This window comes from Aphelocoma coerulescens, chromosome 8 (genome assembly GCF_041296385.1).
Source record: "Aphelocoma coerulescens isolate FSJ_1873_10779 chromosome 8, UR_Acoe_1.0, whole genome shotgun sequence".
In the NCBI taxonomy this organism is placed as follows: domain Eukaryota; kingdom Metazoa; phylum Chordata; class Aves; order Passeriformes; family Corvidae; genus Aphelocoma; species Aphelocoma coerulescens.
In genome coordinates, this window is record NC_091022.1 from 8,482,435 (window position 1) to 8,505,829 (window position 23,395).

A 23,395-nucleotide genomic window follows, 5' to 3' on the forward strand; every position below is an offset into this window, starting at 1 on the left:
GCTGTTGATGCTCCCCCTTTCATCAGCTCTGAGCAGGCGGACAATTTCTGTGGCAAGCTTGTGGCTGTATCAAATTAGCTATGAAATGATTTGCATAATAGATTAATCAACCAGCAACAAAACATCCCTCTTTTCTGCCAAGAAAAGAAAAGCAACAACTCAGCTGTTACAAGAGGCCATTATGTTCCTTGCAACCCTTAATCTTTCTTTCTTCCAAGAGCGCTCCGTGTTTTGGCCTCATGCAGGAAGCTGGCCTGCTCGCTGGCTTCATTTGCGTCACATCTTGGCAGCTTTTTCCAATTCTTTTGGGCCAAATTTTGCCACCGTTATGGTGACCTTCTAGGGAGGGTATTTCCTATGGAATTGGTGGCTGGCTGCCAGACGACTCTCTGTTGCCAGGTCCTCTATTAGCCTTTGCCTTTCCATTGAAATTCCTCTGGGCCCCTTGAGTTCCTTCAGAATTGACCGATTTCCCTGGGAAGGTGGGGAGCAGGAGAATGAGGGAGAGCGAGTCACCTCAGCATGTAACTGTGAATGGACAGGAACTGGTCACTGTGTTTTATTTTTCCTGTGTTTCTCCCTCCCTATAAGCCAGCAGTATGAATTTCCTAAGCTGTATGGTCCTCCTGCAGCTCCAGATGTGACATCTGTGTGTCCTTGCTTGGCTGAAGTATGCCCAATCAGTGCTGGGGGAGTTTCAGTCCGGATGGATCCTAACGTGCACATGATAAGAGGCTTAACTGGCTAATTGAATGTGATAGCGTGAAGCTTCTCTCATGGTGAGGTTTAATTGGATTATGATACTGTACAGTGATGTGGAGGCTTGCAGGGCATGCAGCCAGCTTCACAAGGAGAGAGTGGATCCTTGCTAATCACTCATTTGTTTAAAATAATGAATTGCCTAGAGAGCTCTGATGGGCATGCTGTGCTTGCTGCAGCCAGTATCCTTGGAGAAGGGATCCCTCAAAAATGAGGGGCTACCACACATGAAGACCCTGTCCTTGGGTTGGTGCAGCTATAGTGGAGGGTCTCCAGGTGAGGAGGAGATGAGCTCCTTTTGTTTGGAAAAACAGATGCGTGGGCTCTCTTGTGTGCTGGAGTCTGGAACACGTTTCCTCCTCTAGAACCACATCAGCCTTTCCTGCAGAGCATTATGTGGCTGTGTCGCTTGTCACAAGCTGTGCCTTTCTTTTGAGGTGGCCTGCTTGTTCCTTCTCATCTAGCAGCTGCAAGTCTGCAGGCCAGGCTGCCTCCCAGCACAGTTACTTGCAGGGCAATAACTATTTTTGATCAGGAGCTTAACTGCTTCCCCTGCTCCAGCAGGAAAGCAGTCTAATTTTTAAAGCACGCAGCAAAAGTAAAACTGAGAGCAGCTTTTGCATGCTGTGAAGTTTACTTGGTGGAGGCTCTCGCGTGTATAAACCAGAGCTGGGGTCTTCAAGCCAGGCAGTGTTCACGTGCTCACCTGGCTTGGGGTATGTGTGGCAGCACCTGTGTTTTGGGTGCAGTTCCTGGGGGTTGTGTGCTTTGTGGAAGTCACTGAATGAGCTGCTGTTCCTGGGAATTTTTGCACTGAAAGTAAGAGCATTTGGTTTACTGATGTTTCAAAAGGGTTTGAAATGTGCTTGGTTGCTCAGATCTGATTTCAGAAGAGTTGTCAAGGAAAATGGCATTTGTTCTCCTGTAAGCAGATGGATTAGCATAAAATATCAGCTTTGATGTCCTTCGAAGTGTGCTCCTCATCCATAGCCTTTGTACTGGTTTGGAGAGTTAACTGTTTGTCTCATCAGTGTTTGAATGGCTGGGTATTTCCCAAGGATGGTGTGTGTTATTTGGGCAGGGAACAGCACCTGGGCACTGTGAGGTTTTCATTACCTTGTCCTGTTTCTTGCTGTGGCTCATCCAAACAAATAAATGTGATGGCTTTGCTGTTGCTGGGAAAAGGCAGTTTAGCCACTTTTCCCCCAGTGCTCTAACATGTGGGACCTCCTTCCCCAAGCTCTAGTTTGGTCTGATGATAAACCCCCTCCCCTCTCCTGCTTGTTTGCCTTTTTGGCACTCAGGTGCTCTGGAGCCTGTAGGAGGAAAGTGAAAGGGACTAGCCAAGGGGGAATGTTGGTGTTTATCCAAATCCTACGTAGCTTGCAGGTCCTTCTGGACCTCAGGGAGGTAGTTGGTTTTGTTCTAAAAAGAAGGGAAAAAAAAAAAAAAATCAAACCTGGTGATCCAGGATGACTTTTTTTAATGTGTGTTGGTGGGGAGAGGTGGAGGTTTGAAGGCGTGAGGCTGTGAAGGAGCAGGACATGAAGGGTATGCCTGTGTGTGCAGAGTGAAGTGAAACATGTTCACTGCTCAACAAAGCACTTTATTTTGCTGTTTAAAATCTTCTGAAGAAAGACACTGTCTGCTTTCATCAGATCCCTTTGCTCTGTTGAGCTCAATTGTTCAAAATTTTTTCCTGCTCTTTTTATTTTTCTACACAGCCATTGCTGTGCAAGGGCTTGGAGGTGCTCCTCACTGCTGGCAAGTAAATATCATGTGCCGGAGAGAGATCTCTAAAGGGATCTTTATCTCTGCAAGGAGACACATGGAAGGCTGTAAATGGAGACATGGGAAAACCATGGAGCTCATAATGTGGTTCTGGCCTGTGTTTCAGGAGTTTCTAGTGCAGGGCTCTCATTTATGGCCGAAGTGAGCTGCAGTTTGCACATGCACTTGTCTGGTACGTGTTTCCCAACAGGCACTAGGCCAGATCTAGATATAGAGCAGAGAATAACCCCCATTGGGAGATTCTTAGGAAGCCTTATCTATATATAGTCCATATAAGTCTGTATCCCCTTTCTGCTGAAAGCACAGTCTGCCCAGGGAATGTGGTTAATACAGACACGCCCCAGCTTCTGAGAACCAGGCAAAGATCCATAAGTATCACGTCTGCCACATCCTTTGAGTGATCCCGTGCGTGTCCTGGCTCCTGCTGCGCTGGGTGGCAGTGGGGAATTCTCTGCTGAGGGCCCCAGCTGTGCTACTCCGTGCCATGACCGTGCTGTTGTGGCAGGCTGGTGACACACTCCGGTGGCCAGCTAGGCTTGTCCTCTGTGGGAGCACGAAGCACAGAGGGAACAGCTGTGGGGGCTGGGGTACATCATTCGTGCAGAGCTGATGGTGCCTGTGCCTTTGGAGCACGTTGGTCTGGTGGGTGCTCTCATTAAAGCGATGAGATCGTAGCTTGGCAGTGACTTGTCATGAAATAATTTATGTTAGGATTTTCATGCCAGTGCAGTTCCCTTTATTGCAGCTGCTTACCAGACATTCTGCTGCTTTGGGAATGAGAAACAATTTGCAGTGCTCAGCCCACCTGCAGAAAAACTCAAAACAAATAAACAAACTGTGAGCAGGTGTCTTAGATCAGGAGTGGGAACGCACAATAAGGTGGACAAGGTGCCCTTTCACACAACAGTGTGGTCTCCTAGTAATGTATATGTGGGTGCAGTTTCACCATTAGAATGTCTGAGGCCATTCCCAGCCTTCCTTTCCATTTAGTACATTACTTTCTCCAGCTGGTGCGCCACCATATTTTGTAGCTGTCCTGGCAGCTGCTCAGTGCCAGCCATGGAGGAGCACAGCCTTCTTTCTACTGCAGAAAGTTTGCTGCCCACTTAGCAGTTCTGCAGTACATCCTGAAATCACAGAAGTGAGAGTCTGGGGAGCTTTGTACCAGCTTGAAATGTCAGTCATGAACAGCTTGTAAGGTTCTGTTGGACCAGCTGGAGGCATGGCTTTCTCTTTGGATGCATTTGGCTTTGGGATTGTGGCCCTAGGTCTTCAGAAAGCAACCTCATTTTCTGTGCTGGAGACACGGATTCCTTTCTCTTTTAGGGAGCTGGTCTGGTGGTGTAATGTCTGTGAAAGTCATAGGATTGTTGGAGGACATCTCCTCACACATGATTTTACAAATATAGCAGGATCGTTTGAGGTCACTCAGTCTTGAGTTTCTTCAAGGATTGCACACTTCAGCTGGAGGCTGTGCTGGAGCTCAATTTGATTGCCTCTGGAGGGGCTGTGCTGAAAATGGGTGTCTGTATTGTGGGGTCTAATCTCAAGACAGTCCTGCAAACTTCCCAGATCTTATGTGTGCAGTCTTCACCTTGTCCTGTGTGTCCTGATTTCAGTGCTGCCTGAGCTGTGTGATCACGGTGGTTTGTAATGGAGACAGGGCCCTTGCTGTTCTCAGCAGAGCAATTGTAGTGCCGGTCTCCCAGCTGTGGGCAGCCAGCATCAGGGCTGTCTTCTTACTGTTCCATCTGTGCAGTGGGTGTTTGGGGGTGTAAGACACAAGCATTTACCTCTTCTGCCTGTTACAGCAAGGCTCCAGCAGCTCGCTCACTGAAGAGCTTTCTCTGATGTGTGCAGAGCTGTTGTACTGTTCTGACACCCTCCAGGTGAGGTTAGAGGTGGCTTTTACCTGCTCCTCTGAAGCTGGTGTGTCTGGTGGCTTTTTGTAAACTACCCACTTTGGCTGCTGCTTGCCAGCACCTTCTGCCTTGTGCCAGTGCACAAGAGTTCACATGGTAAAGTGGATCATCAGGGTGGAGGTTTTTTGGGGGGCAGAGGTGAGGAAGTGGGCTGTGTTCAGTTGGATCAGTTCTCTGCTGTGCTTTGCGTGATGATCCAAATGGTTCTGCAGGTAGAGTCTGCGGACGAGGATGGAGCAAGTAACCCACTTAATGTAGCACTGCACCACGTTTCTAATTTAGTGGAGTTTCTCTTCGGGCCAAGGAAATGACATTGAATGGTTGTGGGAGGAGAAGTCCAGCCCCGTGTTTAGAGGCTGGTGTTTTAGCTCTGTGCTATAAACCCTGGGTGGTCCAAAGGTTTGTGTGTGTTCTCCAGCTCGGGGCTGCTGTTGTCAGAGACACAGAGCTGGTCAGGGTGAAGAGATGGTTGGAGTGGAGGTGGTCTTTCCTTTTTTTTGGCTTTGTGGGGAGGTCTCTGGTAGGAAGAAAGTTTTGGGAGCTGGGCTCTTTGCAATGAAATTGTCAAACAGACACTTTCTAACTTGAGTAATTGACAGTGTAACCAAAGCTGCTGGAGATTGCTGGGGATGTAACTGAATCTTTCACACCGATTCTTATGCAAATTTAAACATGTGCTCCTGGCTTCTAATGGGACACCTACAAATACAACCGGCTCCATTCAGTAATCAGCATCCGTGCGCTGGATCTTTAATTGCTTGTGGCTTTATAGTCAGAGTGAGACTTGCAGAGCTGCATCTGTATCAGTTTCTCAGTGTTGTCCTTACCTGTACACATGAAGTTTCCCTGTAGATTTTGCCTAAGTCAGCTGTGGAGGTTCTGGCACGTGGTTTGGTGTGTTTGTTGTTGACACTGCCCATTGCCATACTGCTTTGGCTCAGGAGCAAATGAGCCTGAACGTTTCAGTGCTCTTTTCCTTGCTGATGTGTTGGGTCTCATAAGAGGTAAATTAAATGACCTTGAGGTCTGCAGAAAATAATTTGGTGTATTTAACACTGAGTACAAATCATCTTAGGTTTCAATCCAGTAAATCTGTAACTGTGAGTCGATGAGCCCATTTAAAAAGTATTATTTTTGGGCTCTCGTGGAAGATGGGTGTCTGCAACCTCCTGGTGTAGTTTCAAATTCAGGGTTGTTTTTTTCATGCATATGCCACGTGGTGATGGAGCAGTTGGTCAAAACCATGTGGACTTAATTTCTTTAAAGTACAAACAGCTTAGAAATGTTTGTTTATATACTAAATAATCTGCCAGTGACTGTAAGCATTTCCATGTTTCTGCAAGAAATGAAGGTAATTATATAATCAGCAAAGATTCATATGGTTTAACTTGTGTTCCATCTGGCATTAGTTAAATTGATGTTTTCATCTGCATGACCTTTCAGGGTGGGGAGAAATTATGAAAATGGAAAACATGGCTGAAAAAGACCTTCCTGGGCCATCTAGGCTATGTAAAGGCTGGAACAGGTCCCCTGAACAGCCCCTGACAGCTGCTGAGGGGAGCAACTCCTTCTTTCCCCTCTGCCATGGTCCATGTTACTGGGTAGGTATTGTATGAGCTTTAAAATGGGTGGTTTTACTTGACTGAGGAGTTACCTGTCCTGTATGCAGTCCTTCCCCAGTGCATAAATGTATGGGCAGACTAACTAGATTAACTACAGCAGGAAGAGCTTCCTTCTTAAAATAAAGCTATTGTTAGAGCATCACTTACCATAAATCTATGGCTCGTCTAATCCTGCCCTCCTCCTGTTTCCGCTCTTCCATCCGCCTGCTGGTTTACACTTTGCAGGGTCTGCTCTGAGTTACTTGGGGCTGTCCTGCAGCCTTTCCTCTGTGATCTCTTCCTCTCAGATGAGCAGTTTTCAGCATCAAAAGGATCCTTCCAAAATGCCTTCTTTAATGAAAATATACCTGCATGCTTTCTAAGTGGTAGAAAGACGATATGCTGCCTTCCCGATCAAGTTGCACCCATTGCCTCAAAATGAAGGATTTGCAAGGAAAGCTGAGAACTGCAAGAACTGGATCATATATATTTCATGTTGCTAGTGGCTTGCTAGGGGCTGAATTCCCTTTTATTTGCTCTTCTACCTCTTCCCTGAGAGTATGCCAGAGTTTAAGGTGCTCCGATTTCCTTCAGGCTGGAGGGATCTGTATCTTCTTTCTTCTATGATTCTGCTTTATTTTGCTTAATAGAGTTGAAGACCGTTAGTGTAGGCTTTGTCCTTGCTTCATAAATAGACTTTTAGTGTCTCCAGGTACTTGGATAAGCTTTGCCTGTTCAAGTTCAGTCCCAGTGAGGATCTGAGACAACCACTTGCAGATACCAAAGCAGATCAGAGGATTTTTTCCTCCCAACATGTAGCATTCAGCAGCTCAAGTGTAAAGCTGCTCACTGAGACAAAACTTTGGTGGCTTCTTACCCTTGGCCCATGGGAATGTGCCTGAGGATCAGAAGCCTGGATAGTGCTTAGTTCAAGCAAGCACATGGAGCTTTTTCCAGGGAAAAGGGATTTCAGAGATTGATTTTCTCAGTTCAGCCTTTGGTCAGCATGCTCTTGTTTTTCTGATACCTAAATGGCAGGTCCTGCTGGGTGTCTTTAAAAAAAGATTTATAATAAGCTTTTATTGTTCATTCAATTGTTTCCTTGTTCCAGGATCATAACCTAAACGTCTGAGTGGCTGTTTGTGTTCCTGCTGCACCTGCATTCAAGGCCAGCTTTCTACTGCTGGCCCCTTGCTGTGCCTGTGTGGAGTGCAAAGTGCTCAGCTCTCCTCACACGTGCTGAAGGGGCTCCATTTGGACCCATCTGCCTTGTCTGGGTTTGCATGCTTCGATTTGCTTGGCACCACTGCTCTCCTGCAGGTTCCAGTAGCCTGATTACTGGTGTTTCCACCTTTGCACAGCACTTGTGATCAAGAAGATCTCTGGATCAAAAAACCAGTTGCACCCACGTACTTGAGTACAGGATCTGGTCCAGAGCTGGGTTGTGGATAGGTTTAGGCTGACCCCACCAACATTCCAACCATGTGCTGCCTCCAGTGTTCTGTGGTATTTACTTCTGCCCTGGCCTCTCTCAACATTGCCACCAGCCACTGCTGTGGCTCTGAGTCCCAAAAATAGTGCAGAATGGACAGTAAAACTGCCTGGTGAACATTGGCAAAGTTGTACAGTTCTTCACAAGCCTTCAGGGGAGGCCTGGAAAAGTGCTTTGTATGTTGTGTACTTTTATCTTATGTAAACAACTCTTGTCAGTAGAGCAAACAGGAAGCTTGCTTTGCCAAGCAGTGTGCTGGGCCCTGGGCAGTGCTTGTGTGAGGCTGCAACCACGGTGAGGTCTCAAAGGTAGCTCTCTGTTTTACACAACTCTAAGATTATTTCACTCTGCTTTGCTTTGCATCCGCTAGGTTGTCGTATTTCTCTCTGGTGGTGATCAGATTTGCTGATGGTTCGTATTTTAGCAGGGAAAAATGCCCCTTGTTGGGATTCTGGTATGTCTGTATACAGTAAAAAATGTTGAGTGGGCTGGGAATAGCTTCCAGTGAAGTTATATCAGTTTCTTGGAGCTCTTTTGTTTGGTAGAAATTCCTTTCTTTTCTCTCCCCCTTCACATCCCTCTGACAGCCCACCTCTTTTTTCCAAGGGCTTGCTGAGGTATAATTCACAATTGAGTGATTGAAGTGAAATATGCACAGCTGCAAATGCATTTTTAAATGACGCTTCATCGTTAAAGCATCTCTGAACAGGTTGGCAGTTTCAGTAGCCATCAGAGTGCAGTAACAAAGAGGATTTTGTTGAAAACACTTGCCTTTGATTTTTATCAAGCTCTGAGAATGTGTTGACCACTTGATACTTTTGAGTGCAGATAGGAAGTATCTGAGCAGGGGAGATCTACACTGGAGAAATATGTTAGATGTGTCCCTGAAAAAAGGGGATGTAGTTAAGTTATCCTTTGCTCTTCCCGCATTGTATTGTGGAAATCATATGACAGCTGGAGTACAATTAAAGACAAAAGTTAAAAAAAGTTTTCTTGACTTTTGAAGTGTCATATCCAGTCTTGCATGCTGCAGCTCTCCTCTGCCTTCCCACTGAATGGAGAATTTTTGCAACTTTCTTTCCCTCTTTGGATCCACCAGGTGTTTTTGTGATTCCTTGCTTTTCCTGGTGTGTGACAAAGCCCAGCAAGTGGAAGCTGCAGGCATGCAGTATCCTGTTACTGTTGGCCCAGTGTTGCAAGGATTTGATATGGGGCTGCTTGAATCTCAGCCATACCAAGATCCAATGTCTGTTTATCGATAAGTTGAAATAGATTTATCAACATCTAGGACAGCTCAGAAGACTTGAATCAGTTTAGTGGCAGAATTTGGTGTAATTTAATGGAAACAATGTTCTAATCTCTCAAAATTCAACATTTCATCTTGTCTCCCACAGTTCCTGACTCTTGAACAGTGAACTGAGGCTCCTTTAGGTTTTGTTTCTCTGCTCTCTGTCCTCTGCCAGCAGACTGCTGCTGCTCCTGCTGAGTCTCCTGGGCCTATCTCAGTTCCAAAATTATCACCACATTTTCCAAGCTATTGCATGAGTAACTTTGGGCTTTTCTCCTGTGAGCGAATTCACTCTCTATCAGTTCTCCAAGAGGACCTCTTCTGAGTGGAAGCTACCCTGTGTTTGAGGTGGCACATCTGCAGATAGGTGTTCCCACTAAGGATCAGTCATGGGGGGTCATCTGTGTCTGCAGTATTCTTGCTGATTCAGGTGTGAAAGCAGAGAATGTCTTAGTAATTTGTAGTTACATGAGCATTTATGTATGATTACATAACATACACTATACATAACACAAAATCTCTAGGTGAAGCAGTTGTATCACTGCCTCGCTTCCAGTGTTTCCCTTCAGCGAGTTTCAAGGTGCTTGCTATGAGCAGACCTTTGCTTCACCGTGATGGAAATGAAGGCTCAAAACGAACACTCTGGAAGTGGTAGAAACTCTACACTGGTGCTCTAGAGAGCTTGGGCTCACCAGGACTGTGCTAGAAATGTATCACACACGTAAATACATTTCTTTTGTATGATTAGCCATAGGCTCTGATGGAAAAGTTGGTGTGCTTGGTATTAGCTGTAGTCATGTGGTGAAAATCAGAGGTTGAGTGTGGTCCCCTGAGTGAGGACAGCATAAAATTAAGGATAAATCCCATCCTAATGTTGTGGTACTTGGCCTTGTCTCATCCCCACTGATGATCCTCAGCTGTTTGTGTGACAGAAATGCTCTTTGACAGCCCGAGTGTGTGTACCTAGTTTCAGATGTGCCATGCCTCATCCATGAGCAGGAGCACTGACCACAAAGTGATCCTGATATCTATTCCTTGCTCTTAGCATCACTGTCATGTTAGAGTTAGCTGATTGCATCAGCAAAGACATTAGAGGAGAATGTTTTCAGGGTGCTGAGACTGGTCTGGCTGTGGGGTTTGGTCTCCATGAATGATCTGATGGTGTGATCTTGTTCCTAAGTGGAGTAACTATCTTGTTCCTGGATAGGCTCCTTAGTAATCCCTTCCTGCAGTGAACCTTAATATCCTGCTAGGGAAGAGCAGCCTCTCATTCAAACTCAGCTTGTTCATGTTTCATTTACCTCGGTTTGCTTATTTTGTAGTGTATCTACAGCTTATCTTGATAAATCCAGTTTCAGTGGAACTCACAGGCCTGATGAAAGGCTCTGGGTATTGAATGGATTATGATTGTTATAAATTACTTTTTGTTTTATTGCTTGTATTCAACATTTTAAAGTCCTACAGGAGTCTGGAACAAGTTCTGAGCAGCAAAGATGAACATTTTGGAGCACCCTGTGTCTGTCAAAGCTCACTGTTTTGCTGGCTTACACAGGTCACACTGATATTTTAATAAATATTCTTGGCAAATTGAACTAGCAAGTTTAGGCACTTGGTTTTCTTTGCTGCTCCCTTATTGCTTTCAGGAATGAAATATCACCAGCAATGATGCTGAAGAACTGTAATCTCTCAATAATATTGAATCTCTGCTTGCCAGCTCAACTTCCCACAGCTGCTGAAGAGGTTTAGAGTATTAAGGAAATGCAAATGTTTTTCTGGAGCAAACTGTTGTATTCTGCCTGCCACTGCAAATGTTTGGCACTGGGATTCTTCTGTACTTCTTTAGTAAAAATTGTGGTTGCTTTTTTCCCTGACAAACTTAAAGGTGATATTAGCATTCAGAAAAGAGGGTGAACAAAGTCTGAGTTGCCAGGTTTCTCCCTTTTTCATGAGAAATGCAGAGAAATCTCAGTCATGAGGGGTTTTTACAGAGAAGAAAATAAACAGAAAACCTTGTGCTGAGTTATTTCCAAACAAGTGCTTTCTTTTTCAGTAGTGATTCTTTAAACTAGAGCACACAGGGTATATTTAGATGTAAAAGAGATATACTGTGGGGGAAGGCATTTTTCAGGTTTTGTTGAGAGACATTTTGAGATCACCTGGAAGCTGGGATTTTCCCTAAATGAAGCTGCTTTTATTGAGAGGGGATCAGAAGTGCTCTGAAAACCCAAGCTGTTTGCAGACCCCTCTGCAGGGTCTGGTAGTGCATGTCCTGGCTGTCCCCCAGGTCGTAAGGTTGGCCTGGTGATGCAGGTGCCTCCCCACTCAGGTATCTCCTCAGGGCTGGGAGAGGGTGTTACATGCAGTCTTTGCCAGTGCAAAATCTGCTACTGCTTCAGTGTAAGGTCACCTCCATGGGTCAGCTTTAAAGACTACAAGACATCCCAGTTTCTGTTCATTAGTGCACTTTTGGTGGGTTCTGCAGTTCTCAGGGCTGTGTTTGGAGAGCTGATGTTGTGCTTGGCAGCAGACTGGGCACTGCACTCTCTGTAAGCTTTTTCAGTCCAGTTCAGCTGGTTTTGGAAGTTAAAATACTGTTTCTGGATACTGCTATAGTTCCGTCCCTGGCAGTAGTGCTGGTAGTTTTGATTAAGCTGTCTCATTCTTGCATTAGCTGGGGTAATATTCAGCTATTTGGCTTTTAGAATCTCACTAGATTCCTTATTTCTGTTCTCTGGTGATTTCCTTCCCAGCTTATCTGTGCTCTTCTGAGCAGACAGTGTGCAAATGAGCAAGTGCTACCCAGAATATTTGATGGAAGAAATGCAATGGATATGTGCTGGAGCACAATGCAGCTTCAATAAGAGGCATTTTCTTGCAAGGAGTGCTGAATGGCACTTGGCATTTTCAGACCTTTTTTGACCACTGTTAATATTGGAAAGCTCCTCTCAGTTTGCCCCTTCCTTTCTGGGGAGACAAATCTGCAAGGGACAGTACCTTTCAGCTGCTTTACCCTCAATGTTTCGTTCCAGTTTGAGGGATGTTCATCAATGTTTCCATCAAGTTTAATGCTGAATAGGGTTCCCCAGCTTTAGTGGCAGGATTCAGAGTTCTTTGTAATTTCTATTTAGTGCTGATGGAGGCTGCTTTGTCAGCTGTATATCGTTGCCTTGTAAAAACCAGCACTGTTCAAATAAATGCTTCTGGGAAAGAACCACCTTTCTTTTATAACTGTTTTAATGTGTTTGATTTGGGAACATCCTTTGAGTTGTGGCCAGAGAGCAAATGGGTTGCCGACACTGCAGTCCCATGGTGAAAGCACCTGTGCACACGTGAGCCAGAGCTGTGGGGCTCAGAGGTCAAAGTGCACAGCTGAGGTGCTGTGAGCATTACACGGGGTGTTTGGTACAGCTGTAGAAATTGCTCTTTGTGGAGCTGGTGTTTCTCCTAACCTTCCTTCTGACCTGTTGTTGAATACATTGGGGTTTATAGTTTCAGTTTTCTTGCCTCCTTTCCTGTCGTTCCAGTTGTCAGTTCTGTATTTTTGCACGCTGGAGAGAAATCATATGTTGGGGTGCTGAATAGTTCTCCTGTATTTGAGGCACAATGAGAATTGTGGAAAACAATTCAGTTTCAAACTTAAGTAACCAATTTTGATATTTCATTGATTGTCATACCATTCATCTCTGGAGTCGGGGAGGAAGGGAGCCAGCATTAAACATGGGGCAATTGAAGGAATAGTGCAGGCTGTTGGCTCTGAGAGGTGTTGGGGTGGCTGGCTGCACATGCCTGTCTGGAAGAAGATCAGAATGGCAGGCTTGGACAGCCTTGCTGCAATGGGAACAGTATTGGGATCTGTGAAGTGTTCTCCTAGCCTGAAAGCAAGCCCGCCAGCAGCATGCTTTTCATATTTGATTGCTGTGCTGGCTAATACCAAACGTACCATCAAAGTTCACTATGTTTTCCACTGCTGCTAGCTGCTCTGCCTTTACTCTTGCATGACACTGAGTTCTCAGAAAAAAGCAAACAGCATTTTGGGGTCTAAATTATGTCTCTGTGGTTCTCCCAGCTTGTACATGTTGGGCCACATGTACAAGGGCAAACTTCACAAACAAAAGCCTCTTAACTGGTACTTGATGCAGCTAGTTTAAAGTGAGGTTACAGAAAGTGGTTAGGAATGGATCACCTGCCCTGGCTTTGCTGCCTTGGGTCCAGATGGGTCAGCAAGGGAAAAGCAATTTCAAAACCAACCATAAAACCCACCCCCAAAATTAATTTTAAAGAAAACTCCTACGGCAGTTTTCAGACGGTCTGTTTATTTGGAATGGTGTAATGTGGTTGTCTTCCAAAGAAGCACCAAGTCTTAAGAATTACATAGCATCAGGATCTTGGCTTTGCGTGGGAGGGCGATGTGCCTGACTTGCTAGTGAGCTAGGAATTGTTCTTGGATGGCTGAGTGAGAAGTAATTTGATGTGACCCATGGTGTGAGCCAGTCTGGTCTCTGGGGTGACAGGCTGTTGAGCTTGCCTCTGTCAGGTGATGGCGTGGGAGCTATTTGAAGTGGAGAGAAATAAAGCAGAGAGATGGCACGCTGTTCATGCCCTGAGAACAAATTCAGCTTCGGGTACACCAAGAAGCCGTCTGTTTTTCCTTGACTGCTTTCCTAGCTGGAGGCTTCCTAGTCCTGATTTCTTACGCTGAAGAAATCACAGTGACTGATAACCCAAGCAGAACTGAGCCTTCCTTACATGCTCTTCTAACATGTGCCCAAAGTCCAGGCTCCTCTTGGCATAGTTTTTTCCTCTTGATGGTTGATTTACAGACAATGGGGAAGCTCATAATATTTGAGACAGTCCTTTTCTCTAAAGATTTGCAGGCCTTGGAGGCAGTGTGCTGTGACTGGGACTGTGCTGTCTCCCCAGGGTACCACGTGGGGAGCAGGAGTGTGCAGAGCACAGTGGGCTCTTGCTGTGGGCTGTTCAGCAATGGGAACAAAAAGCAGAATAGCACCAGGCATTTTGAAAGTAGTTGAGCGCAAGAGTACTTGGAGACCTGTTCTTCATGCTGTCGAAAGGAAAATACTAAATACTGAACCAGACTGACTGGTGCAGGACTTCCCTCTGTATCTACCTGCACTCCATCCCCTCGCTGGGTTGGGGAGGGGAGCTGCTGGGGCAGTGGTTGTTTGGAGAACAGCGTTCCTGACGCAGTAGTGAAGGAGGATTTGCCATCAGACTGCTCCGGAGGGAGTGAGCAGGAACAAGCAGTCTGTCGGAGGAGCCGGTCTCATTTGTTGCATGGATGCGGAGAAGTTGGTGACGTGTGGGCTGTGACAGCCCCAGTTGCTGTGGAGATGTTACAGCTCCCAACCCGCTGCTGCTGTGTTTGGGAATGCTGTGCTCAGGGTTGAGGCATGGATTCGGGGGGGAGAGGACAGGGAAGAGACTGAGGGTTATCCGGACAAAGCATGTGCTGGGGAAAACCTGTGCCCTGAGGCACTTTTTTTAACCCTTTCATCTCGTGGACGGTGCCTGTAACAGAGGTGGCTGCCACAGGGAGGATTCCCCTGGGCGTGTGCTGGACGGCTGGGTGCCGGCTTTGTTCCTGCAGCCGGCTGCAGCACTGACAGCTTGGGAAGGGGATACTGCTACAAACAGGGCGGATGTGCTGCTCCATGCCCTGAGGCAAATTGGACGTAGCAGGAAGCCTTTAGCTCTGATAGTCCTTCTCATCTGCTGGCGACTTCATGGAGCTCCCGCTAGTCCTGGAGGGCTCAGGGGCAGATGGGAACGGCTCCGGGCAGGCAGGGAGTGTTCCTGTGTCGTGCCTGGAACAGCCAATCCCGGTGATCAGCCTGCTGTGTGACAGGCGCTGCTGTCTGGGGCAGGGGGGCAGCCAGAAGGCAGGTTGCATAAGGAAGGCATGCAAGGATGAGCCAGGGAGTGGAGGGCTGCTGGATTTGTTCCAGCTGCGAAGGTCTCTCCTCTTCATCCCCCACCCCCTGATTTGTTTTTTTGCATTCTTCCTCCCGGAGTCTCCTTGTGGTTTAGGGCGTCATTCGTTGGCTCATTTGTGTATCTGTTTCTTTGCCAATGTGTGAGGCGTGTGGTGGGAGCTGCCCTCCACCCTGGCTGGCTCTCGTAAACTTAGTGGGTCGTGCCTTTGCTTTGTTGCTGACTGAGAAATGAAGCCCTAGCTACAGAAATAGCTTGACCAGCCCACATCCTAAAGGCTCCCCCTCCTTGACCGTGGTATTTTGACTGCGCTCATTAGGTGTTCAGATGGGAGATTGGCATTTCAGCACTGCTGTGAGGCTTTCTGAGCTCTACTGCACTCCATGGGTGTCTCCTGCAAGCTTGTTAGACCCATAGCTACCACAAGCCTTTGGTCAGATGGATGTGGCTATGCCTACTCTGCCTCCATTTTGTTCCTTGGTGGTGCCTCTGGCTGTTCCAGCTACTAGTGAATTAATACAACAAATATCAAATGTGTTTGTGTTATCTGTAATACAGAAAATGTAATCCTGATGCCTGTCAGAGGAGCCTTAACCATGAATCAGCTGACTTTATTCTTTAAAGCTAATAAAGCACCTTCCTACTGCCTCAAAACTCTGAAAACATTGATCAAATCTAATTCACCAGTACCACAGGCACTTTCACTGATGCTCACTTTGGTATCAGGATGCTGTGCAGTCCTGTTGTTCTGGATGCTGGATTTGGAAGAGGCAAACCAGGAGAGGTGTATTTAACTACATTTGTGCCTGTGCCTGGCTTTGCAGGCAGCATGGTGTGAATACATAGGTGAGTTTGCCTGACTCCTTTATACTCCATAGCCTGTCTGAGAAACAGACTTAATCCCTGCTTTGTCAGTGGTTGGGTTTTTTTCCTCCTTTGAGTCACCCTGTAAAGGGATTTGAAATCATCAAATTGAAGAGTAAGAAACCAATGTGTAACAATGTGTGCAGGAACTGAGATCTGACTGAGGCCAACAGTTGTGTGAAGAGCTACCCCTGCTCTTGCTGAGATGATTTCCTAAAGGGAGAGAAAGCTACTGTTACTCAGTAGCACAGTTCAGAGCATGTACCTGGAGGTGAGCGGTTGGTGTCAGACAGGCTGATTTCCTGCAGGTGTGACTTGGAATGCCTCACATCTTGGCTGGGTAGTCAGAACATGGTGTGTGACACAACTTCCAGCAACTGCCAGAAGAGATTTTGCTTGGCTACCTGAAGAGTGTGTGGGACTGTGGAGGTTTAGCTTCACCTGTGTGTTTCACCAGCATCGCTGTGCCTCGATAGTGCCCTTTCCTTCCCAGATTACTGAAGCACTAAGAAATGAGAAGTGCTAATGGAATATGTAAATTCTGCTTTGTGAGTCAGGGTTATTTGGCTTGCAGGGATCCTGATCCCTTTGTGACCTTGGTAAGTCCCCTAGAGCCAGCCAGCAATGTCTTGACCTACTGAAGGAAGACATCTCTCAGCATTTCCCAACTGATACGCTGGATTAGAGCATCTAAGCTCAGATGCACTTTACTACTTGGTCATATTAACTTCAAGTAGCAAGTGTGTTCATGTGGAGTTCTAGGATCTTGTAAAAATTATGCAGATCTGCAAAATTTTAACATGCCCACCCCCTTTTGCTTGCTCAGTTTGGAGTAGGCATATCTGTAATATATTTGAAGTGAGCAGGACAGTATTTCAACTATAAAAGGACAGTGTCTGGCTGTATATGTGTGTCCTTGTGAGGTCCTGGGTAGAGCCTGTTGCATAAAATAAGCTGCCATCCTCCTACCTGGCTGAACAAGACCTGCTTGGTCCAGCATTTCTATGGATCTTAGTCCCCAGAATCTTAAGAGCTTAGTTCTCTGTATTAATGCTGGGAAGAGGATTTCAAGATCCTTGAGAACAAGAACAATGAAAATACTGGCTCAGCAATTGTTTCCTGGCTGCTTAAACCTTACTCAAATGGATCTATAGCCAGAACAGCTGATTAACGGTCAGCTTAGTGGGAAATGTGAATGAAGGACTATTAGGTTTCTTTGCGGGTTACTCAGGTTATGTTTCTGGCATGGCAGAAAATGGGGTGCTTGACCTCTGCCTCCTCATTTAATTTCACCTTGCCTTGGAGCTTCCCTGATAATGCGACCAAGATTAGATCACTTTGAGGGAGTTGTCTCATTAAGCTTTGGAAAGTGAGGAAGGACCTTCCTGAGGCTCCTACTGCTGCCCTTGACCAGAGGCCCAAATCTGATGTATCAGTGGCATCAGAGGACAGTACTTCTGCCCTTTTTTCTCCCCAAGTTAGCTCCTAGGCCAGTACAGAGCCCTGCCTTTAGCATGTAACTGCAGCAACAGGTTTATCCATGTGTTGTTCTTTTCTTCCTGAGCAGGTGTAAGAAGCTGCTGGTGCAGTCGGCTCTTGGTGCACTGCAGACATTCATACCTTCCAGAAGCAGCTGTCTCCCAAAAATGCTGTGCAGGGCTCTTGGCTCCGGCCTCTCCTGCACAGACACCCCCATAGCTATGTGCAGAATGGCTCTGTTTGTCTGGGCAACCATGTGTAGGTGGGTGTCTCTCTCCACTTCTCCTTTGAGTGGCTTGTGGTTTATTTTGGGATTGATGTGGGTGTAAAGTGTCAGCTTGGAGCACAACGCTCAACGTGGACATTGAAAGCACCAGGGTTAAGAGGCTGCTTGCTGTACTGAAATGCTGAAATAACTTGGGTGAGATGAAACTGTCCAGTGGCCAAATGGAAACTGATTCCTTCCTTATAGCCATTGGCTGATTGAGGTTTTCAGACCTCAGAGGAGAGAGCTCCTGGCATGAAACACTTTCTCTAGGAATAGTTCCTCACAGCTCTTAACCTGGACAAAGGGTATCTGTGTACTATGGTCTTCCTGCCCCAGCTCCCATCTTGTGCTCATAGTCCCCTATAAGTGTGGATGCCTCCTGTTATTATTCTCTATTTCTATGGGGTTTAATTAAAATGTGGGTCTTTAATTTTTAATTTTTCCTTCCTGTTGATTCGACTGTCTCTGTGTGAATGAGGTCTCGGTGCAATTACTGTGCTCCCTGTGGAGAAACAGACATTTAATTCAGCAAGGCAGACTCTTTCTTGGAGGGGGTTTATTTTCCTGGTCTTCCTACTCAGGGGGATGCAAAAGCAAAACATCCAGTGAGTAAAGAATGCGACACTTTATTTGGTTGTTCTGGACACGTTTGCTGCATCTCAGTTACCAAAATGTTATGTTCTTTGCAGAGAGCTGCCTCCTTAGGCAAAGGGCTTGTGATGAAGCTACTCAGCACAACCTGCATTAGCAAGGCAAGTTGAAACCATTGGGTCAGGTCCAGGTTTCCTCTTTAAAACTCTGGTCTTGCAGCAGTGATGTAAAAAGATGGAGTTTTATTGTAGCATTAAGCTGTCTCATGATTTGTTAACCTGAGACCAGGATCAGGCAAGTACCTTGTACCTGCTTGCTGGGGGGCACATGAGTGACCAGAGGGGACAGAGGCTGCTGCTGTTAGGGACCCAGCTGAGCTCCTAACAGGGATATCAGCTATGAACCTTCAATAAAGGGTGGAAATATAGGCTCTCAGATTTCTATTGTCCTTATTTAAGTCTGCTTCAGCTAACTTAGTGCTTTTGCTAACTTAATGCCCCTTGTGCAACTGTAGGTCACGGCTGAAACACGGGAAACAGAATTTCTCTGCACCTTCTGTATTGCTGTTCCAGGTTTTCAAAATACTTCAGGCTTCTTCAGCTCCAGGCTTGAGGCTTCCTCAGTTCCCCTTGTGTGTGCTAGGTTATTTTCTCTGTGTTCACAGAGATCATATCTATATGTATTAGAAGCTTCCAAATGCAGCCTTGTTCTTTTTCCACATCTTTCCAGGCCCGCCTGTGTCTGTTCTGTTTTACTTACCGGTGTTAAACCTAACGGGCTCATTGGTAGAAGTGGCTTGTGAGACTGGTTCCTGTTCTGACTCCTGAGACTTGATGGAAGTACAGTAAAACCTTGGCAAAAGATAAGTGTGTGGTAGGAGGTGCCACTGTTATCAGAAGCAGTTATTGCACACAAATCCTTGCTGTACCTTTGTGCACGAGTAGTTCAGGATCCTTGTGCTGGTGGCAGGGACGCACTTGGCATCTGCCTTTTCATCATGATTTGAGTAAGGTGTGGCCCCTTTCTGCCACATATTCTGAAGATTGCTTTGATTTGTAAGCTGCCAACTTAGACTGAAATAGTGTGTTGAGGGTAAGAGTGATTTGATGGGACTTAAACTGCTTTTTATCCATCCCCCACACACCCTGCCCCCCACCGATGGAGAGGATAAACATTTCATTGTTTTTTGTGTGAAGTGCCTTTTAGTACCAGCAGCCCAGCAATGGGGGATAAAGAAAGCAGATGTGTCCCATGTCTTTTTTAAACTGCTTTTGTTTTTCTGATCACTGTAAAGGAGGCTTTCAATTTTTTTTAATTTTTTTTTTTTCCAAGCAGCAAGTGCTCCACAGGGTTTGATCAAAGCTCATAAATGATGAATTGAAGGAATGCCCGGCGGAGAACAGAACGCCCTCCTTGTGCTCTGCTCTGTGTGCTGAGAACACCATTGTTTCTTCCTGTACCTTTTCCATCCTCGAGCTCGGGGCTGGAGAGAAAAGGTCTTTGTTCCTTGCCTGTCAGCTGAGACAATGCCAGTGTGTTGTCCTACCTCTGCTCTCAGCACCTGACTGGCCGGAGCTCTGTGGATTTTGGCAAGCTGAGCACAATTGTCCTCCAGCTACAGCGTTACAAAGAAAACAAACGGCTTCACAGCCTCCTTCCTCCAGATCCTGGCCCGGCTGCTTCATGGCAGCAGCCACGTGTGTCTGTGCTTGCTGTTTTATTCACGATGCAGAAGAAAAGCCAACACCCTCTCCTGTGCTCCAGGTTGAGGGATGCAGCTTCACCTGACTCGAAGTGCACACAGCTGCTGGTGGGGGGACAGAAGTGGACAGAGGCCCAGGCAGGCCCCATTTTTCCACCTTTTTTGTTATTTCTGCAGAATATCTGGGTGTGCTGTCTTGTGATGCAAAGCTCTGCAAAGGAGAGAGCTTGTAGTTCTCCCTTTCTCTTGGTTTTTGGGGGTTTTAGCAGGAACCAGTGCTTTGCAAAGGAGGAGGAAGAACAGATGGAATGGGCTGGGTGGAGAAGAGGCTGGCAAGGACATGTTTGGAGAGGTGCTGGAGTGCAAACCATAAGAGCTCAGACTGGCTCTTCCCTGTTACTGGCCCTGTGTGAGAGACCAGAGTTCACACAGAGCCACGGATGTTTCAGGATGAGACAGGCAGTACTTGCTTCAACATCTACCCCCACTCCTGTTGGGAAGAGCCTTTAGCTGCACCTCTCCTGCTGTTTTGCACCCAGGCTGATCCTGTCTACCTTCAGGCATTGCAGCAAAGCAGTGTTTCAGCTTCCCACCACAGTGGAAAAGATGGTGGAGATGCAAGTCACCCTTGCAGTGCTGAACTACTGGGCACCTGGCACCAGTGTGAAGTACCGTAGTTCAAGTGCAGGCGTCAGTCAGTGGCACTTGTGCTAGTGCTGCTTGGACATGCACCAAAATCCAGCATCAGCTCCTCTTTCCTTCTCATCTGCTGCTGGACTTCACCCTTTCATGAACAGCCCTGATGTTACACTTGATCTGGGAGAAAGAGCTCGGCAGTGGGTTGGAGAAGAGCAATGCTCATGTCTGCTAACATTCCATGTCAGAGGCCAGAGATGCCCATGCCATGGAGTAAGGACCTGACACAAAGGCAGTGCTGGCTCCTGGCCAGTGTGACAGATGATGTCTAGTCACTACAGCCCGCCCAGCAACTTTCTCTGGCCTCTGCTATCCTCAAACTGAGCTGTCTTGGCTTCAGGTTTATCTTTCCCTGAAGTTTGTTTATGAGTATGCCTTCTGAATTCCTCCAGCTAGCGGTAACTTCTGTGAAACTGTGACCCTGCCAATGCCATGGTCCTGTTACCCAGAGCCTTAACTCCGCTGCAGAGGCTGAATTTCATCTGCTCCCAAGCTCCCTGTGCTGGAAGGCAGAAGTGCAAACAGCTTTAACCAGAACAATGTAGCATTGCCTGGGTGAAGAATGTGAATTACTTGCATATGTGTGGCATGTGAACACCAGGGCCAGAGGGCACCACTTGAGTCCTTTCCTTCTTTCTTTTTCCTTTTTTTCTCCCTCCTTTCCATTAGAGATGCCTGAGCCACTTGCTACTACTTTTGTTTGGGGGTGAGGAGAAGAATGTGTGGGTTGACAAGAGGAGGTGGGAGCAAGATCTTTGGGAGCCAGGAGTCTGAAGATGAAAAAGCCAACAATCTAGGAAAGCCTTGTAGACAAGTTTAAAATTAGATTGACCCTATGCTTTCATATTGCTGGAATTTAATTCCTCTGACCCTGAAGCTTTTGGTCTGACTCAGAGCAAGGGTTCCCAGGCTGTGGTCAGTGAAGGCCAGTGCTGTTTGGGGCTCTCATGTGGCCATGGGTCTGTATCAGAGACAGATGTACCTCCTATCCACCTCCTTGTATTTATTGAAAGTTGAGAAATTGAGTCTGAGAAGCCAGGGAAGCCTCATATATTTCTGCTGTCTTTGTATCAGTGTGTGGCTTGTGTCTGGAGCCTGTTCACCCTTAAACTGGGATACTGCTGTGTGTAAAAGCTGTTCAGAGCTTTTCCTTTTTCAGGCATGATTGTAACTGTTTCTCTTCTGTTCCTGTTTGCAGGTTGTGCAGCTTGACATTAAAGAAACTGGTGGTCTTAAAGGAATTGGATAAGGAGCTTATTTCTGGGGTCATTGCTGTCAAAATGCAGGTAATTGCTGCTCAGTTCTAAGAATTGTGTTGTTTGACTAAAAATACTGGCAGGTGCCCAAACTGAGCTTTACCTCCACGTAAGGATCCGTTGCATTTACAGTCCCAAGTCCATCAGGGCATTCTGGATCTGTGCAGACTCTCCTTCTCCCATCTTCCTACTTCATTTCACTGTTGTAAGCGAAGAATACTGTTCACTGATGGCTCAGCATGAGCTTGTCTGCATGTAAAAATGCTCCTTATGAATCATATGTCACCTTTTCTTCCTGAGCTGGCACTAAATCCAAGCCTGGTTCTCTTTTTAACAGTCTGGGGCTGAACATCTTGGTAACTGGGTCTTGGTTTGGGGGAGTCTGGGCCTTCCTCTGCTGGTGGGCAGCTCTGCTATCGAGCCTGTGGCCAAGCTTGTCAGTGGATTTATAGAGTGCCTGTACAGACTAATTACTTTTCCTAAAATACAGTTGTCATCCTAGGTAGATAACCCACTTTACAGCAGATGTTTGTGCCATTTAATTAGGTAACTCCATGTAGGTCACACTGCCTGGAGGCGGGCTGGGAAGGAAGGGGACTCAATTCCACAGTGCGTCACGGCATCAGTTCGGCTCATGTGCTCCCATCACTGCAAATGCTAAAGTGCTTAACGAGTAAAAGCCTGGCAGACCTATAAGTAGAACATCAACTGTGCTGAAAAGCTGCTGCTTTTCAAATAAAGAACTATGTAAACCCCTGCAGAGAGCTGGTTGTGTCAAAGCACACAAAATCTAGTTTGGAAGGTGAAATCAGAAAGGGCCTGTGGTGGAAAAATATATAGCTGAGGATTTAATTGGTATCTCTCATCTTTGAGTTGTCCAGCTGGGGTAAAAATGTGTCCCTCTGTGTTGGAGGGAGTTCATGCAGCCACAGCAGGGAGCAGAAAGGCAGGGAATTGCTTCACACACCTGGTTTGTGGGAACCTCGGAAGAAGCACTGCTGTGGGTTTCCAGACTGTCAGATACTGCTTATCAAAGCTGAAAGCTTTCCATATGTTTGTGCACCTAGATGATGAATGCATCACTGTAAGGACCTGAGGCTTGTCAGTGAATGATCTATACCCAGAGAGTGCCAGACTTGGGTTGAAGAATTCAGTAGCTTTTATTAGAGCAGAACCTTCTTTTCCTCTCCAGATTACTGCTGACTGCTTACACTTTCTATAGGTGAAAGCTTGCCCCAGACCCACAAATCCAAATGGAATTTTAACACGTGGGAGTTTCACATCCCATTTTGTGTATTTGTTGTGATCTGCATTCCTGCTGTAATCCAGACACTGGAACCTGAGCAGTCCTCTCCACACCAGGGCCCATCCCTGAGGAACTGGAAGGCAGACAGGCGTGCTTTGTTCAGGACATGCATCTGCATGTCCCAGGCTGCAACTTGCATCACCAGGCTACCCCTATTTTGCCCTGTCCACTTGACCTAGAGGTGACAGTGGCTGGAATGGCCGTTGTTCCAAAGAGTGCCTCACCTTGGGTGTCCCTTGTGCTGGCTCTGCACCCGTATTTCTTTGGGATGTGCTGTTTAACAGTGGGTCAGTAGCATTGCAGCTGTCGACACAGCCAGGTTCGAAGCCCTGCTATTAAAAGTCCCTTTAGAGCTTGCAGGTTATGATGCTGATGCTGACAAGCTCTTTCAGGGATGCTTAATCTGCCAGCACTCAGGTTTCTGACAT

The 23,395-nt window shown here is 46.5% G+C and overlaps 1 protein-coding gene across 19 annotated transcripts in view; it reads left to right on the forward strand.

The window, feature by feature from the left end:
* PACS2 (phosphofurin acidic cluster sorting protein 2) overlaps window positions 1–23,395 on the forward strand; it is a 74,362-nt gene that overhangs the window by 5,853 nt on the left and 45,114 nt on the right. For 9 of the 19 annotated variants that reach the window (XM_069022519.1, XM_069022509.1, XM_069022510.1 and 6 more), the window contains exons 2-3: window positions 17,237–17,410; window positions 21,604–21,691. In XM_069022519.1, the coding sequence (XP_068878620.1) occupies window positions 17,316–17,410; window positions 21,604–21,691 (183 nt within the window). In that variant the 5' untranslated portion in view covers window positions 17,237–17,315. Of the gene's footprint in view, window positions 1–15,344; window positions 15,652–17,236; window positions 17,411–20,838; window positions 20,961–21,603; window positions 21,692–23,395 lie in introns of those variants that run through there. The other 10 variants (XM_069022515.1, XM_069022522.1, XM_069022523.1 and 7 more) reach the window with 3 other exon arrangements.